Raw genomic sequence first — 19,000 nt, 5'->3', positions numbered from 1 at the left:
GTGGGGGAAGAGGCTGTGCTTGATTGCCAAAGCAGAATCATACCATCAGGGGTGCACCTTTTCAAAGGCAGTCTCCAGGTTCGCCTTTCTGGACTTCTAAGCCACAGCGATGCACACCGGCAACATGGCAAAAAGCTTTTCGCCTCATAGACAGCACAACAGAGCATCTCTGGAGTCTTACACTAACAAGATGCAAGACTCGAATGAATGTCCAAGGCCTCTGTTCCTTCGCGCATCTTCCATACTATCGAAGTGGATTCTTTGCCAGATCAGGTTAGCAAGTGCTCAGCCAAGGACCTTAGTTTACAGTATACTGATTGTTGCAAAATAGTGTTTACTGCAACCCTCGGTAAAGGAAACGAATGGGCATTGCATTTGTTTTGGTAGAGCAGTTAAATGGAAATTATACTTGCTTATGACCCTGGTACATCAAGCCAGGGGAAATATGGTGAGCTGTTCCAGACATTCTGTGGAGGGCATAGTGCATTAGCAGTGGTACAGTCAAATCTCGATATAACGAATCCCGCGGGACCGCGAAAAATCATTCGTTATTTTGAAATATCGTTGTAATGAAAAATCTGCGATTATAAGCCAGTGGTAAAACTTAGGTATGAAAATGACGTACCTTGGCAGTAGGCACGTGTGTAGACAAGCAAAACCTCAAGTGAAAAGGTTGCACTAACTCCAAAGCTGATTTATTTAAAGAAATCCATTATTTTCTTCTGCCGCGTGCAGCAAACACGACCGCGCACTACATTACACCACTACAGCACGTACACCTTCCGCTTTCCGGAATACCTCATCGCGTGCGTGATTGCACCGAGCGATGAAAGTACGGACTTTGTCCATGTGAAAAAAAAAAAAAAACATCGGAGATTTTTATGACCCCATCTTCAATGCTCTCTGAGCTTTGAAAATCTTGTCTCGGTCTTTCATAATGATCGCGGCAGTCGATGAGGCAATGCTAGCTGTCTGTAGAGGCCGAATCGCTTTTTCCCTGCGTCGATTTCTTGCAGTGAAAGCAGTTGCGTTCACATCTTCTTGGCACTTTGCTGGCTAATATCATCGCAAATCTCGCACAAACTTCGCAATAAGATAATCAGCGGCAAAAAAAAAAAAAAACCGTCCCGCACGTGCGAACGCACGAACGACCGAGTCGCGTACGGCACACAACACAGGAAGAAAAAAAAATGCAGGCAGCTAGGCCTGCTGGCTACTGCGTAATAAACCATAGCTTCATGGTGGCGCTAGAAGCTGGTCCTAGATGTCCTGATGATGATAGCTATAGCCCACGGACCATACGCACAGAAACGGCGGTTTCTGTTTCGTTTCACGTGAGAGTTGCAAGCTGCGGTGCTGTTAATTTTAGCCAAATTCGTAATACTGATGTTCCAAAATTATAGAACAAGAAATAAAATATGTTCATTATTCTGAAATATACGCTATTTTGAAATTCGTAATTCTGAAATAGTTTTACATTGAAAACATGACAAATCTGCCGGGGATTCTTAAAAAATTCGTTAATTTGAAAAGTTCGTTAATGTGGTGTTCGTAGTAACGAGATTTCACTGTAGTTTGTACCGTTGTTGGTTTTGTGGCATGAAATGATGCCTCAATTTTTTTATTTCATACAATTGATGTGGCAAACCAGTGCAGGGGATAGGACAGGTAAGTGTGGGTGGATAGCACTCGCTTGAGCAGTATTTTTCAAAATTAGTAAAAGCTACTTTTTCTGCAAACCTGGTGCAATTTTGCTTTCGGCCGAGCAGACAGCCTACGCAGCTAAGTAGGCCACTCAACTGTTGTGGCCATATTGTTAAGGTGCATCCCTGTCGATCCTTCCATTCTCAGGTACCGGATGTACAGGAAGAGTCAGACCACAGGGTTTCCATCACTCATAACCATATTCTCCGCACCAAACTACTTGGACGTCTACAACAACAAAGGTAGGCACTTCCGTTTGCATAGCATCATTATGCTTGACAAAGTGGGAGCCTTCGTGACATGTAGTAGAACAAGAGAAACGTTGGCTTTTTGGCAAAATAAGGACTAGAGCCCAAGACCACAGTGTCTGTATTCTGAGTTTGTGCCGTTTTCAGAAGAGCCATTTTGCACCCTTTTCACCCTCATCCGATTGGTGAAAATGCTAGAACTGGAAGGTGCAGTACGCGAACTGACATCCGGTTCCACTGTTTTACCATACAGGCGACTCGAAGTGAGGGCAATAACGACACCTCTGATAACGATTCAAACTTTGAATGTAGACTCAGCACCCTTTCAAATAAATTCAATTGCATACCAGTTACATTTCTTCCTCCTCCAGTTTCTACTGACGGCCCTAATCCTCAACACCATCCCATAAGGCCAAGTCCTGCTCAAGAACTCATGCATACAATATTAACAATTGGCTGGATCTGCAAAAGAATGCTCTGAAATGCTGATTACATGAATGTTTACAAGCTTTAGTGCGTTGCTTCAGCGAAAGAGCATTGATCCATATCTTTAGGGCATGGTCTTCTTGCACCCCTGCACCTTGGTAAAGATGGGTTAGAAGTGGAGAATGACAGCTACATTACTCGCAATTTATCCACTGTTCTGAATTCGGTGACAGCTTTTGCTACGCATGTTGATACCTTAGCAGCTGCTTTTCATGTACTGCCACTCTACCTACATTCTCATGCATATAATTGCACTTTTCTTGAGTTGACAGCAGGCTCAAGAAGGTTCGCTTTTGGGTTGTTTGATTCGGCAGTTGTTCTGGACGGGAGATGTCTCTGTTTTTACTTGCTTTTTGCTAGTGGCAACTAGATAGGCAACGTAATTCCTCTGCCAGGGTGTCTAGTAACCAGGAAAACTGGGATTGTCAGGGAAATTTCATGCACCGGGAAAAATCTGGGAAATGTCGGAAACCATCAAAAATTTTGGCAAGTCAGTGAAAATGGCATGGTATATTTTGCAGTGCATATTCATTTTAAGGCCATGCACAGCAAATGTTATTCATGCTTATTTTTTATTTCTGCTGAGCGCGTGGCCCCTACCGCGTCTGTACCGCAAGGTGACGCGCAATATATTACTTTGATGCAAGTGCACGGCTGAGCTGCCGCAATAGAAGAACCAATGCGCACATGAGTTGGGTACTCAATAAAATATGCGGAAGCGCTCCAGTGGAAGTAGTATGTGACAAAAAGTTGGAATAATCGCGCCGGTAACGGCCAGCGCGGCGAGCTGAGCTGCAGCCGAGGTTTGTTGTGACACACCAGTGGTTGACCGCTCATGTCTTTACATCTTGCCACAGGTTCCACGCTTCGTGTGGGCAATAAAATTGTTTAACACTTTCATGTCCACAAACGCGAACTCTGTACTGCCGTCTCATTCCGCGCTGATGGCAAGGTGAAACTCTCGTTGGGTCGCTGACTTCCCTGACAGAACAGGTTTTGTGCCGACTACTGAACACAGTACACTGGCTCCACCATAGAGTAGTATGCGGCGGCGGCCTCAACTCGAAGTGTACCGTAATCCGGCATGCAGTTTGTGCTTTAATTTGAACCCACAGTATCATAGGGCAGTGTGGTTGATGTTCCCTGCACATTCTGGCATCGGCTGTAACGCAGGTCCTGATGGCACACTTGTGGCTGCGTTTTCTGGTTTTTGTTTCTTACAGCTTGTTTCTTAAGCCATTTCTTACGGTTTCCAAAGGCTCGTTGCATGTACGGTTACAATCTACTGTTTTCTGGCATCTTTATCGCGAGGAAAAACTCTGCACAAAGCTGTGCATTAAGAAATACGAGCGCAAGCGCAGACTCGCACGAAGCGGCAGTGACGACGACGAATGCAAAACAGAAAGCAAATGTTACGAGACACTGGTGACTAAAGTGGTGAAAGGTGAAGTGCCGCATTCTGCTACGCATTTGTTGCGAATGTGGCGGTGCATGAGGCTTCGAGTAAAGAGGGTGACTACTATTTCACATTCCTTCCTTCCTTTACCGCATTGTACATGTGTACGCGGAGAATTGACAGATACTGCGCCTTTTTTATCTTGTAAATTAATTTCAAATGCCGCTGTTGCCTGCGGTACCTGCTGTACTAACGCCTCCTATCAGTGTAAGCCCTATCAGTGTAAGGCGCTACATTATTGGGGACACTTAAGCTCATCCTTTAAGCGTATGACGCCAGAACTTAACCTACCAGTCCACATACAAAATCACGCTTCAACCAAGCCGTATGAATGTGCCTGCTTGTCGTAGGGGTAACGAGAATGCAAATGGTTCTGGCAGGCTGATTCTGATATCACCCTCCCATATGAAAGGAGCGACCAGAGTTGGCAGCTCCTGCCAAAAGCATGACACTTTTTCTGACGACAACGATGAGCCATCTAAGGCTGTCACCTTAAAAAAAAAATGATTCGCCGATCATGCCAGCCAGTGGGAGACTCGGAACGGCGCGCTTGAAAAGGATAATCAGAGCCATAAACTGCCTTCGGAAAATCGGCGCGCGCAGCCAGTCTGCTTGAGCGAAGCTATTTTGAGATAGAGCAAATTCCGCACAAAGAAAACAGTTTCAAACCAAGTCCAAGATGGCAGTGATCGGCCGGCTGCAACACCTGCGGCACGCGCGGGAATTTTGAACAAATTTCTTCTTTTCGGAGGGGCATTTTGTGGCTGCTGTGAAGTTTTGAAAGCCGATTGTATCACATTTCCTGGCCGAATTCAGCTTTAATAATTTGAGTGCAGGTGCTCGAAAGAATAATGTTCCAAAAATGATTTTTTTCTCAATCTTTTTTGATCATTTTTTATTGTTCTAAGACACTCATCTTCCCTTAACTCTATAGCTTTTATTTTTAAGAATATTCTTTACTGAAAGTCTTCAACTAATTTTATTTTCCAGGTAACTGCGCATTTATCAGCAATCTGAAAGTTTGCAATTTAGACAGTTTCTTTTAATGGTCGTGGGCGCCGCCACTATTGTTAACCCAGGGTGCCTCGCATATATATATACCCGAATTTCGATCAATCAAAATCACCATTTTTTGATACATGGGACCTACAGGCAGTTTCTCAAATGGTAGTATCAAAGAGCTCTGCTGAGGCTGGGATCTGTGCACTTTTATACCGGTTTCCATTGGGCGAACAGGAGCACTTTTAGCTGCACTCGGAGTGCTCTCACGAGTTTCGGCGCCTACCAGTGGTCGAACAGGAGCAGTAGCGTTGTGTTCTATTGGCAGAGGAGGCGCGCTTTTGGGGTCCCGAGAGCAGCCTAGAGCAGTCCTCGGTGCTCTGTCGCCAGCGGCGGAGTACAGGGAGAACGGAGGAAGTCACGTGACCTTTTTTGACGTCACTTCTGGTCATTCGCCCGGAGCCCGGGCAGGACGGTCGAGAAAAATGGCGGAAGACTGCAGTGGGGGCGTTCGGCTGGCGCATGGAAGAAGGATACAAGAGGCCCTTGCCATTCCCAATGCATAGGAGAAAGTGTGGCGGAAGTGACATAAAAATTTAGGGTTAGCCAAGTCGGGCCATTAGCAACGGCAACGCTGTCGCTATGAAAACTTGGGCCACTAGCAACAGCGTTGCTAAGGGCCCTAGGTACGTGAGCGTCGCGGAGGAAGAAAATGTGGAGGGTAAAGGAGGAGGAGAGAAGCAGCGCCCGGTGGCGGCGCGGCCGCGCCGGCCTCAAAAAAATGACGTCAGGGCCTGTCCTAAGTTCTTTCCTTCCTCCATGGGCCGGCGAATATGGGCAACACGAGCGCGAGAAAAGTCTGATCACATGACGCCTGACATCGCTCGCTCCTCCTCCCTACGCTGCTCAGAAGCAGCGTGAATGTTCCGTTGGGGAGACGAGAATGCGCGTCCTCGGTGCCCTGGTGGGCTGTTCAGGCTGCTCGTTGCTCTTGCTCCTGTTCGCCCAATGGAAACCGGCATTAATTTTCAGTAAATTTTTGACGTTTTTACCGGCCCTTAACACTAATAACATCTTTGACTATTGTCAAATGCAGAGTATGATTGATAAATAGCTTTATGTTGGGAATTATTCGTCTGTACTCATTATCATCAGCAGCAGCATTTTTTAGCCTCTTCACCTGTCAGGGAATTTGAACTGAAATAGTCAGTGATTTTTAAAATAGTGGTTTGCTAGACACCCTGTCTGCATGGTTCAGCTCTATAGTGGGGAACATTTTTCACCAGGTATGTCATCTGCTGCAAACAAAACTGCCGCAAAGAGCCAGAGATGGGGGTTTTTGGGTCTGGAATTCCGTCTGTCATCAGAAGTTTTATTGTTAAGAAAGAAAATGTGGCGGACTTGCAGTGACTTCAATAACAGCGCAGGTAGAAAGAAGGGACGGGAAGGCCCAGGAGAACAGTACCTTCCTACCTGCGCTGTTATTGAAGTCATAATTAACCAACTAGCGCAACGAGCATCAATCTTGACTTGCAGTGTTCTTGCTGTTGAATCGCCTTGCCGTTTGTGCTGCGATTCTCAGACCCGAACCGCAGGGGTAGCCTAGTGTTATGAGCATCCTCTTCAAATGCGAGAGGTGCGAGGTTCGATCTCTTGTGCCAGTGATACAGGGGGTGCAATTGCTCCTCTGGCCTTGGTGCTTGGCTTGCGATGAATTGCTTGACAGATGCATCTTTGACCCTACCTTGAGCAAGAAGGTAAAATTTCCTATGTCATGATGCTCTTTGGTCACAGCTGCTTATGCTCCATAAAAATTCATCATCAGTGTCACCTTAGACTTCTCCTTTCACATTCGTAAGCGAATTGTTATAGCTTTGGATGCTTTGCCTACTACTCTTAAGTGCTGCAAAGAAGCTTCTGTGTTTCTCCCCTTGTTGTATCGCCACAGAATCTGCCCACTTGTATGTTAATTTATCACTGAGGGAAGCTATTGCAACAGCGACTATGCAGTTCAGTTTTCATGTTGTGTGTGTGTGTGTGTGTGTGTGCTGCTGCATAAATATGTTTATGTATGTATGGTACCCCTCAGAGCCAGAGGCATTACAGAGGGGGAGTGGAAAAAAACACAAAAATACATAAATTGGGAAATACAGCACAGTCAAATTTAAATAACACCTGAGTATACAATGCTAGCTATAGCTTCGTGAAAAATCTCGTAATAATTAATGATGGCAATATCTGCTGGATGGTGATTCTAGTCACGTTGTATTGTGTAGAAATTTTGAAAGGAAGCTGCAACTGGGTGACAAACTGAAACTGGGTGACAAAACAGGAGCCTGTTTATTGCTCACAATTTGGAGCATATGGTTTGGGAAATAAATAAGGGTATCAACGAGGTTCTGCTGTAGTTGCATTAGGACCAGTGGTTGGCAGCTTGACAGCCAAACAAAACTGCCTGTAGAGGCCCTCAAAGATGAAGCACTTGTGAGAGCATGGACTATGGGTTTGACAGGTGGACATAAGCACTGGCTGCATGGAGGTTGAAGCTTTTTCAGCCATCATGGCTCATGGCATAGTCGGCCACCAGCAAAGGCTAACTAAGGGAGGATGGGGTAGAAAAGCTGAGCTCAGAATGCAGATGCAGGGGCCAGGCTCTTCTGTCAGTCACAGGTTTATGGCAGAAGCTTAACATCCCCCCCCCCCCCCCCCCCCCCCCCTTTTACAAGCTCTTGCATCCTTGTCACTTTGATTATTTGCAATATTGCTTTTCGGTGCTTCCTTCAGAAATGTCAGTGCATTGGTATTCTGTTTGTATGTAGCAGGCACAGGGTATTGGGGTTTGGTAACAGCTCAAAGATCAGCCCCACACCAGGTTGTTTATTTGTGCATGTTCCCTGGTGCTATGTGCGCAGCGGCGGTGCTCAAGTACGAGAACAATGTGATGAACATCCGGCAGTTCAACTGCTCACCGCACCCGTACTGGCTGCCCAACTTTATGGACGTCTTTACGTGGTCTCTGCCGTTTGTAGGCGAGAAGGGTGAGTGGACCTGCACTGTTCTTCAGGGTGTTTGTTTGCGAGTGTGCTCGAAGGTGAAAACAACGGGGGGTTGCACCACATGTTGTGCAATGCTGTCCGTGCTTGGTGTAACCGAGCGGTATTGCGGTTTGTGGAAATTTCATTAAGGGTGTGCAGTTGAAGCGACGATATAGAAAGGAATAACTTCACGGTAACAAGGTTATTTAAGACCTTGAAATGTTTAGACACCATGTTTGAGATGACAGATTTGTAGAACATATAGACACAGCACATACGTAGAATTATTTTTCTATGTTATGTAAAAACAAGTTATGTGCTGATGAATGCTTGGGGCATTTGTGGCACTTCTGGGTCATGAATTCAGCAGTGCAGAAGTTTCTTTTACTGCTCTAACTGGTAGCTTGGATGACGATTAAAACTCAGTTTAACGAAGTTGAGGGGAGCCGCATATTATTTCATTAAATCGGGAACTTCGTTAAATTGAGGGACACATTCTTCGGTCATTCAATTCGATAAAATAGAGTAATATACGGTGCAGCGGCGTTAAAGGAAGCATTACGGCATCGTAATTGCGAAGCGTAAAACGATGAAAGAAATTGCGTTTTGAAAGATCGTAGCAGCGCAACTTATACGAAGAAACAGGGAAGTTGTACTGTTACGTCTTCCGAAATGAAATGACAGCAATTGCCCACTATGCTATGTTGCTATATTCAAATTGCAGCCTGCGTAGACAACAGACACTGATAGCTAGCGCGTAGCAAAAGAAGCAGCGAAAATTGTATGTCAGCAAGAATGGTGCCAAGGGACTAAAAACTTCTTTCATAGCAAAGAAGTCTCTGATTTTTGCTTGCTTGTAGTTTGTAAGCAAGAACTCCACTGAGTTTCATGTATTCCTCCTGCAGACTGTTGCAACAGGTCGAATGTATCCAAAACTTTACCCGATGCCGCATGTGAACACTGGGTCGACAGGCAGGCTTTTTACCGTTTGCAAAATCCCCTGAATTCAGATCAATAAATCTCCCATCTTGCGCCGTGCAGTTTGGCAAAAGTGGGACGAAGTTTCTCTGCGATGTTGCCTTTGGCTCGCAGTCAGATTTTTGGGCGTTTTAAACAAAATAAACCACAAATATAATTTTTGACCATTTTTTGACAAAAAGTTCGTTATATTGGGACACATAGTAAAGTTAATTTCGTTATTTCAAGGTACTCAAAGCATTGGACCATGTGGGCTTCTGATGGGGGATCGGAATACAGTCGACGACAGATTTTTCGGACACCCCACTTTTCGGGCATGCTTGATTATTCGGACTTTTTCCCGGCCCCAGGACATACCTTATAAAGTCGCTGTATAATGCTGCTGAAAATTTCGGACACTCTAGGAGGGCTATTCGATTTTTCGGACATTCCAAGCATCAGCCAGGCCAACTGCCACACATTTTGAGCGGTGTCGCCGCCATCTTGATTGTTTACTTTTTCCTTCGATAGCCTCGAAACCGGTGCCGGCCTTGCATGCTGCTTCTTAGAGCTAAACTTACGCTGGATCGAGGCTATATTATTTGCCTAGCAGCTTCCATTTCCGGGACAACATCGCTGCTTGCCGCTGGAGTGCTTTTTTTGTTCTTTTACCGTGAGCGCTTTGACTGCCTGCCTGTTCCTCTGTGTGTTTGCCGTGCGTTTCACGTGCGTTGCAGAGTGTAGCGAGTAGGCCTAGCCATGGTTGTGCTGATACGAGAACTACACTGTCGCTACTGTGGCTGGCATTTAATTGAATCAGCTTCAGTTCTTCAAGAAGCTGTTTCCGGATTTTATAAGTTTTTTTGCGTGCAATGCGGCAGTGAGAAGGCACTCAATGGAGCCGGTGTTGGGATCCAGTGGTTGGTGGTTGTGGTGTGCCTCGACAGTGGGAAAACCTACTCTGTTGATTTGCTTGGAGCACTTAGTACGCTCGCCGGTGTGTGGAAGTCTGTAGCACCCACAACGCTGTGCAATTGCTTCTGCCACGCGGGATTTGTGCTGAATGGCTAGTCGGCTGCCTTGGATAAGGAGAGCGTCGTCGAGCAGCTGTCAGGCAGTGAGCAGCTCATTCACGACCTTCGCACTGCTGGTGTTGAAATTCCATTGGCCGTCTCGTTTTCAGAGTTCACAGACGTGGACCACGAGTTGGAACTGTGCGCTGGGCTCACAGATGCAGAAATTATTCGCCAAGTGCTTGTGGAGTCTGACAATGATGACTTACCTGCAGCAGCGCAGCCGACGCAAGCTTGCTGATGCAAGCGAAATTCAGGCGGACCTGTTAGCACGGAATCGGAGCGTGCTGCAGAAAAGCATTCATGAATTTTTCCAGCCTCAAAGTGAATAGTAGGCAATAAATTGAGCTTTTTTGGTGCACATTTGTTTTTTCGGATATTTTCGTGGTCTGTTGAGAGTTCGAAAAATCGGTCGTCGACAGTATCTTCGTTAAATCTGTTCTCGGTAAATTGAGTTTTTACTGTATTACTCTTCGCAGTTTTGCGTGCACGACTTCCTTGCTTTTCCAAAAGTGCGCTGGCTCTTAACGCCACATAGCAACTTGAGGGACTAGTTGGTGCTGCATAATACACAGAAATAATACCCAGAAGGGTACTGTACACAGAGGCAGGGACGTGAACACATAAAGCGCAGACTCTCTTTTCTTTTAACCCTGTACTGCGGCTCATGCCCGGATGCAACATGCAATAAGCCATGACTGCCTTTGCTGGCAGAAACAAGTTTTGAAAAGGAGTCTAACTCTGTGGCCAAGTACGAAGAGGCACCTCAAGCACTGCTTTGAGTATGTCCCGCTTCTACCGAGGTTATGTCAAGGCCTGGAGCAAGCCACAATAGAAACTTGTGAGAGGTGGCAGTATGGAGCAATTCCAGAAATGGATACCTAAGCGTCTTCTCTAGTGCTACCAATGAGGGAGACGCGAAAGTCGAAACACTGTAACTCGGAAGCAGCCTTTCTGCTTGGTCGATGACCAGCAAGGATTCATTCACGACAAGGGCGTGTGGTGGAAATTGAGGTGGATGGGAAGGATGCTGGAAAACACTCAATGTTGTGTATTCGAGAGGCCTGGCGCACCGTAGCCATACTCGCGCTTTCACAAAGGTTGCGTGTATTCCAGATTAATGTGTCCGGCTCAGGCCGCCCAAAGGAAATATACCCAGGCCCGGCCTGAGCCTGAAGCAGAGGGCTCCCGAGTGCCCGAATCCATGCACACCTCTACTTCTAGGCCAAATCTTGTTCATTTCTGGCTGTACTTGTATACAAGAAACAGTGATTGTATTTACCCTTGTTCAGTTCTTTTTCATACAAGTGAGCCTTGCGTGATATGTTTTATAGAGGTGTCATCTTCAGTTATGAAGTGGGTTTCACATCTTGTTATTTCTACTATTTAAACACACAAACACACACACGCGCACGCGCGTGCGCACACACACACGCACACGCACACACACACACACTAATGTGTAGCACACAGCTATGGCACACTCCTATTTTGACATTGCTTGCCATCCCAAGAGATTTGGAAGCTAAACTGAGCACTCCATTTTACTATTGTGATGCTCGTACTTTGGGAAAACTGAAGGCTGCATGCTCCAGATTGCTTCCAAATACTTAATCTAGGTTGGAAATTTCAGTGCTCTGAAAGTTGGTCTAGATTGCAACTTACCGGTACCATCACTGGTATTGTGGAACAAAAGTAGAATGTGTGTACAAGGAGCACCTGTACCACTGGCGAAAATGGCACAAAACACTGAAATGGTGATAAAAGCAGGGAAAGTGAGAACTGCTTTGCACCAATGACCACAGAGGGGCATTCCAAATTATTATGCAAATCATTACTGTAATGAATTATGTTTTGGATTGCTCAGTTTCATGAGTCTCCTGTGCCTCGACTTGGAATAGCTTAGGGGGAGTCAAGGTCTGCCAATAGATTAAATTTTTAACGCTGTTACATTAAAGGCCCTTTTCTGCATAAAAACTCACCGTTTTTGATGTTCGTGAATGAAAAATCACTGGCATAGTTCTGGCTGGTGGCACTAGGTCTTTGACGGCACACCCGATGTTTAGCAGGTGAAACTAAAATTGAAACTGCGCAAGATAGTAGAGTTTAGAATAAATTATTTGACTTGTGTATCTGACTTACAGATGGCGACTCGTGCACAATTGTCTCTTGCACTGTTCCAAAGAAAAAAGACTGCATCAAAAATTTTGGTGTCTGTAGTCCTTTAAGTATCCTCCCATTTTTATCAGCCTGTTTTACCACATTTCAGCTTCTTGTCAATAAGTTGCCTCGCACTGTGCATGCATCCACTGTATTTCTGTAATTTTTTGTAATTTCTTGAGGAAAAGGTGTGGCACAGTTATATATGCAGACGAATACAGTATGTGTGTACACTCCCAGTCATCATAACACGGAGTATGCCTCGGTAATAAGAACTTTTGTCACACGTAACATGGCGAATATTAGGAAGTGCCTTAATGATAAGTTAGCACATGACGCTATTATGCTCGCGTATGGATCCAAGTTGCCATTATATCTTTTCTGCGGATCATGTGAGAAAATTTCAAACACCTGAGGTGTGCTCTGCAATATTTTGGCCTCACCTGTACATTGGGAGACTGATTCACATGAGCTGCTTTGAAGAACTCTGGTCTCGTTGCACTTGCTTTCTTGCTGTGGTGTCGTCTCTTGATATTCGCAACAGTTGTCACCCATACCCATGGAGACTGCTTTTTGCCTGGCACATGCATTTGTTCAGGCATAGCCTCCTTTATACTCTGTGCCTGTCAACGTGCTGCGCGAACAATAGAGCGGCGCCGTTGAGTAAAGTTGCGCGGTCCCCTCGCTGAGGGCGCCACTGACGTAGGGGTCGTGGCGCACGGGTCGCACGGGTACGCATGTTGGCGCGGGGCGGGAGCGCTGTTATTCGCTAGCGGGATAACTGTTCCTAAGCATGCGTCGTGCATATTCAGCATATTTACTTATAAGGCCAACATCCATTAAGCATAACAAGTGATCATGATACTTGTTAGGCAATAACACCAACGCTATATGACACTTTGTCAGGCAGTTTCAAGAAATTGCGCATGGCTCGAAAAACTGCATGACTGCTCCGCTAGCGCCAATTGTAATAGAAAAATTACAATGCTAATCTACGCTGCAATAAAACGAAATTTAAGAAGAAAGGCACCAGCATTTATTTACACATTTCAAGAGTACCATGTAAAATGGTGTGATGAATAGCTGCCACAAGTAGGGAAAAAAGTTCACGGTGACTGCTGTCACTGATAGCACTTCAGAAGCCAGCTTGATTTACAGATGATTGAAACAACTGCATCGCAGTATGCCATTGAGATCTGTAAGGAAAACAATTTTGGTATCAGCTGTTACTTTCAATGATTCAGCGCGTCGTACAAATGTTTTTTTTTTTTTAACTAGAAAAACAAGGAAAGACAAATATACACGTTGCATTTTTCTGTTTCGATCACTCCAAAATAATCGTCACAATAGGCAAAGCTTGTGTTTTTATTTTTTTCACAGAATTGCGCAGTTAGCGAAACAAAAAATACTGCGCTGGAGCGCATGTAACATACCACACAGACGAGCTAACCAGGAAGAAAGTTCGCATCGCAGTCCAGAAAATACACGTGCACATTTAATATTATTATTACCTTACTGACGCGTAATAAACACACTTCTGGTGCTGTCATTATTTCTCACAGGCCTTAATGTGGTTGAGTGCGAGAAGGGAAACTAATATAGGCTTTGCAAGGTTTGGTTTAACTCACTTTAAAGTAGTCACCTTCACAATAGTTAAATCTTGTGTTTCTATTTTATCACAAATTTTCGTAATTAGCGTATACTGCAAAAAAAAAAAAAAAAGCTTCGCAGGAGCACACTAACACACTACGCAGACGAGCTAGGCAGGGAAGCAATTAGCATTGCAATCCAGAAAGCACAGGTGCGCATCTAACATTACTATTGCAGTGTTGACGCTTAATAAACACATTGGTGCTGTCACTATCTTTTACAAGCCTCAAAGCAGCTGAATACTACGCAGCGATCGCCGGAAGGACAAAGCAAAGCTGGCACTTACCAGTTGGTGCAATGCTGTATTCCTGCAGCACCCGAAGGCAGAGAAAAGTAGAAGCATGACCTTGCACACAGCAGAACAGTCCACGAAACAGTGAGACAGCGGCAGCGTGTGGCTATCCAGACCGCTTTGCAACACGGCTCACCCGGCACTCGCCTGGCGAAGGTGACCCGACGTAGCTGTCGCCATCTCTCGGCAGTCAGCGTCGTAACTTGTCAACGGAGGAGGAGTGGCGGCGACGGCTGCGGAGCGCGGAGTTGACAGGCAGAGAGTGTATAAAAGAGGCTATGGTTCAGGGCATGACCCGCAGCTGTGTTGCACTGTTGGGTGTTGCGAAGAGAAACGATGTCTGGCTGTGATACAGTCCAATATCAGAAAATTACACAATCCATTTCTGTGGGGCGCCAATGCGCATGTGCCGATTGCTTTGAAGGTGGTGCATGCTGCCTGGCAATGTGCACAATGTGCTCCTTACTTGGGGTTTCCAAAAAGAAATTTCTTGCCCGTCGAGTCTGAGCATCCCCATGGTCCATGTTGGTGCAGTTAGGCCAAACCTGAACAGAGACAGGGGGCTTAGTGGATCCGCATATCCCTTATAAATTGCTCATTCAGTCATTCAGTTAGGTCAGTACTGCATTGGCTGCAAGTGTTTCACTCTTTTTATTATTATTTTTTTTGATAATTGCATAAACTAGGCAGAGCTGAGTGTGCTTTGTAAGCAGTCTTTGCTCTGCTGGCGATCAGTACCTTTGCAAACATCAGTATACGTAACTGGTTGTTGAAAAAGATGGCACAAGTGTAAAAAAAAAAGGAAACTGAAGGTGAGGAGTGTGCTTGTGTGTTTTCTTATGCACAATCTTTGTTTCATGTGGTTCTGAAAACTTTGAGAAATTCAGTATACATTTTTGTATCTTGCGCAGTGACGGAAATGTTGGTCAACGTCCTGAACATCTGCTCAGATGATGAGCTCATGACAGAAGGGGATGACACGTTCGAAGGTAGGCACGGGCTTCATCAGGTGCTCTTTGTTTACACCAAACTTTCTTTGATGCAGCCTTGTAGCTGTCTCATTTTGACAGTTGCGTGCACTGCTGTCGATTGAATTCACCTGCATAGAGATATTAGCTTCGCATTAATGTTAATGTGACGCTGGGTGCCTTGAGTTTCATCTGGCAAGGGAGTGCTGGAGTTGTAACTTGCGTTGTAATGGAAGAATATCAAGCAAGTTTAATTGTGTCTAAATAAGCAAACATGATGTACACAGTGCTGCAATATTTCTGTATGCAAATCCAGTTAAACAGCACTCGTTAGTGGGCACTCCGGTTTGCCTAGACACCCTTTGTGAGATGCATGGGCACTGTGTCAATGATTTTGAAATGTACAGGGTATCATTTTTATTTTGAGCAGCTCGAAGCCTGTGGCAGCCGGATGAGTCCGGTCTGCTTAGTTAGGTGGCAATGTACTGCTAACTGCAGAAGTGTTGCCAAATCTCATTTTCTTTATTACATCCTTAGAGGCTTCATTTAAAGGGTGTTACATGAGAGGTGAGCGACGGGAAGTATGGCAGTTAGAACAAAAAAGTTTTTGTATGGCAGCCTTAAAATGTTGTATGTCTAGTGAAGCGATACGGCCGGGAAAATTGAACTCGAAAGGGAAGGATACATTGAACTTGAAGAGGATCATGAAATTGTTGTATATATTGGCGATTTGATGTATAAAACAGGCCAACAGATGAACTTCTCTGTAACCCAAAAGCATGAATACGATGCATGCGGGCGGCACACTGCTCCCCATGAGGCATGCTCTTGTGCTGAGCTGTACTTTGCGCCAGGCATTGAAAAGGGGGCCACAGTGGTCGCACCCTCACATGCAGAGCAGAGTGTTGGAGCTCGTGTCTTGCATCGCATGGTATAAGTGCCGTTGGAAGTTGGGGCTCGCGTCAAAGCTGCGGCAGATGGCACTTTCAGAAGAGCCACCGCCAAGCGTGAGAGGTCTACTGGTCTTGCTTGCGCATTATAAGCGCAACAACTCAATTAATATATGGTGCGGTTGTGCATCGCCTTCAGCAGCCAAGTGGACCATGCGAAGGCCACCAAAAACTGTAGCCAGTAGACCGAATGGCAGCTTTACCACATCACAGTAATGTCTCATTGAAAGCAGCACACTAGACAAAATGCGTGAAAGGTGATTGTGGAAGTGCACAGATCGACATATCTGATATTCTATTAACTGTAGTTCGGTAAATGCGAACAACACTGCTATATTTTTATATGGGGTTTTCAAGGGGATATTTAGACATTTTGATATAAACTACAATTCGATGTACTCAGGGTTGATATATCTGGGATTAGCTGTAAAGAAGCCAGTAGTGGGTCTGCGAATATTCGGAACAGCAGTGTCTTGCACTTGTCTCACGAGTCGATGTGCTCTTCTAATCAGTAACTCTGCTTCCATTGTTAGCCTGTTTTTGCCTTCGCAGCAGTTATGTGAGGTTGCAAGAAGTGTTGGCAAAGTTATGTTTATTGCATGAAACTAGCGCTGGTAAGTGGGAGCAGTGCACAAACTGGGATGCATGTTTAATCATTACAGTCACAGTTGGGAACTGTGATGCTCTAATATTAATTTTGGCTGGGTCTAAACTGAGCATTGGCACGGTGGTGTAGAGATAGAACATCTGCCTCGCTTGCAAGGGAACCGTGGCTCAAATCCCGGTGCTGCGCAATTCCCCACCGGATAAAAAAAAATCAGTGTGGCGATAGAGTTGCATAAACAGGTTTGGGGTGTGACCTATCTGGCGAACACCTCCGGAAACGCACTTCCTCACCAGAACAGGATTTGGCCCCCCTGGTGTAGTAATTGGCCACAACCTCCTATGAATACTGTAACAAACCCCTAGCCATCAGTCCCCTGTGGCTGCGAAGCAACTGACCACGATGGTGGTCAGAACTGCGACGCAGCAAAGGGTGCTAAGAATCTGGCTCCGTACAGGCCACCATTGGAAACTGACCCTGGCTATGTTTAATGCTAGAACCTTAGCTAGTAAGGCTAGTTTAACAGTGCTCTTCGAAGAACTAGCGGGCATGAAATGGGATGTGATAGGGCTTAGTGAGGTTAGGAGGCCAAATGAGGCATATACTGTACTGAAGGGTAGACATGTATTGTGTTATCAAGGTTTACCAGAGAGACGAGAACTAGGGGTAGGGTTCCTTGTTAATAAAGATATAGTTGATAATGTAGAATTCTTTAGCATTAATGGGAGTGTGGTAGGTATTGTAATTAAGCTTAATAAGCAGTATAAACTGCAGGTTGTACAGGCCCACGTGTCTACATGTAGTCGTGATGATCAGGCAGTCAAAAGCTTCTACGAAGATGTAGAATCGGCAGTGGGGAAAGTAAGGACGCAGTATACTTTACTAATGGCTAACCTCAATGTCAAGGTAGGGAACAAGCAGGCTGGAGACCATGCAGTAGGAGGCTATGGCATTGGTTGTAGGAACAGCAGTGGGGAGTTATTAGTCGAGTTTGCAGAGTGAAATAAGAATCATGAATACCATCTTCAGCAAGTGGAAGAACCAAAAGTGGACACAGAAAAGCCCTAACGGGGAGAATAAAAATGAAATTATTTCATACTGTATTCTAACCCCGGCATTATGCAGGATGTAGAGGTAATCGGAAAGGTGCGATACAGTGACCACAGGATGGTGAGGGCTTGAATTAGTCTATATCTGGAGAGGGAACGGAACAGATGAGGAAGAAAGAAGTCCGTCAACAAATTAGCGTTGAGGGGAGGGCAGAAGAATTTAGGATATCGCTACAAAGTAGATATTCAGATTTAACCGAGGATGACCTTAGCGTAGAAGCAATGAACAATAATTTCAGAAAGGTAATTAATGAGTGCAGGGTAGAAGTAGGCAGTAGGGTAGTTAGAGAGGATATCTGTAAACTATCTAAGGAGACAAAAGAACTGATTAAGAAATGCCAAAGTCTAGAAGTTTCCAACTCAACAGGCAGGATAGAACTGGCAGGGATATCAAAGGTAATCAATAAGTGTAAAATGGCTGACATAAGGAAGTATAACATGGGGAAAATTAAGCATGTTCTAAAGAACGGGGACAGCTTTAAAGCGGTGAAGAGAAAATTGAGCATAGGCACAAATGAGATGTATGCGCTAAGGGACAAAGCGGGCAATGTCATCATAAATATGGACAGGATAGTCAAATTAGCCTAGGAGTTCTGTACTGATCTATATGGTAGCCGAAGTAGTCAGGACAATAATGACATAGGCTATAGTGAAAAGCAGTCAGACATTGCGCCAGTGACAAAGGACGAGATTAAGAAAGGTTTAGAAACTATGAAAGGGGGAAAGCAGTATAAAACAGTTGTATCTTAACTGCACTCTCCTTTGGGGCTGAAACGTGGAGGCTAATGAAAAGGGTTCTACTTGAGAACATGGAGGGCTACGGAACCAAAAAATTCTAAGGGTATCGTTAACAATTAAGAAGCGTGCAGAGTGGGTCAGGGAAATAACTGAAGTTGCTGACATTCTAGTGGAAATCAAGAAGAAATGGGCATGGGCAGGACATGTAGTGCGAAGAGAGGATAACCGATGGTCGCTTACGGTAACAAACTGGATTCCAAGGGAAGGAAAGCGTAGCAGGGAGCGGCAGAAGGTTACGTGGGTGGATGAGGTTAAGGAGTTCGCTGGGGTCAAGTGGATGCAGCTAGCACAGAACCGGGTTAATTGGAGAAATATGGGAGAGGCCTTCGCCCTGCAGTGGGTATAGTCAGGCTGATGATGATAATGAAACTGGGCATTTCTAATGGCTCACATTTGGAACATTTCTTATTCAAATGCAAGCAACGAGTGAAGAAATGAACAAAGAAAACACCTGTGTTGTGCACCTGCATATAGATATTGTTTAGACAAAGTGATGTTGTTTATTAATGCG

At 45.1% G+C, this 19,000-nt stretch overlaps 1 protein-coding gene across 2 annotated transcripts in view; it reads left to right on the top strand.

Annotated features, from left to right (window-relative positions):
• LOC146184668 (serine/threonine-protein phosphatase 2B catalytic subunit 2-like) overlaps positions 1–19,000 on the top strand; it is a 115,220-nt gene that overhangs the window by 71,286 nt on the left and 24,934 nt on the right. For both annotated transcript variants that reach the window (XM_084609442.1, XM_084609443.1), the window contains exons 7-9: positions 1,852–1,946; positions 7,806–7,931; positions 14,972–15,049. In XM_084609442.1, the coding sequence (XP_084465568.1) occupies positions 1,852–1,946; positions 7,806–7,931; positions 14,972–15,049 (299 nt within the window). The remainder of the gene's footprint in view (positions 1–1,851; positions 1,947–7,805; positions 7,932–14,971; positions 15,050–19,000) is intronic.

Source organism: Amblyomma maculatum, chromosome 7 (assembly GCF_055883805.1).
Source record: "Amblyomma maculatum isolate TAMU_Amacu chromosome 7, ASM5588380v1, whole genome shotgun sequence".
NCBI lineage: Eukaryota > Metazoa > Arthropoda > Arachnida > Ixodida > Ixodidae > Amblyomma > Amblyomma maculatum.
This window is presented reverse-complemented; position numbering and strand designations above follow the sequence as displayed.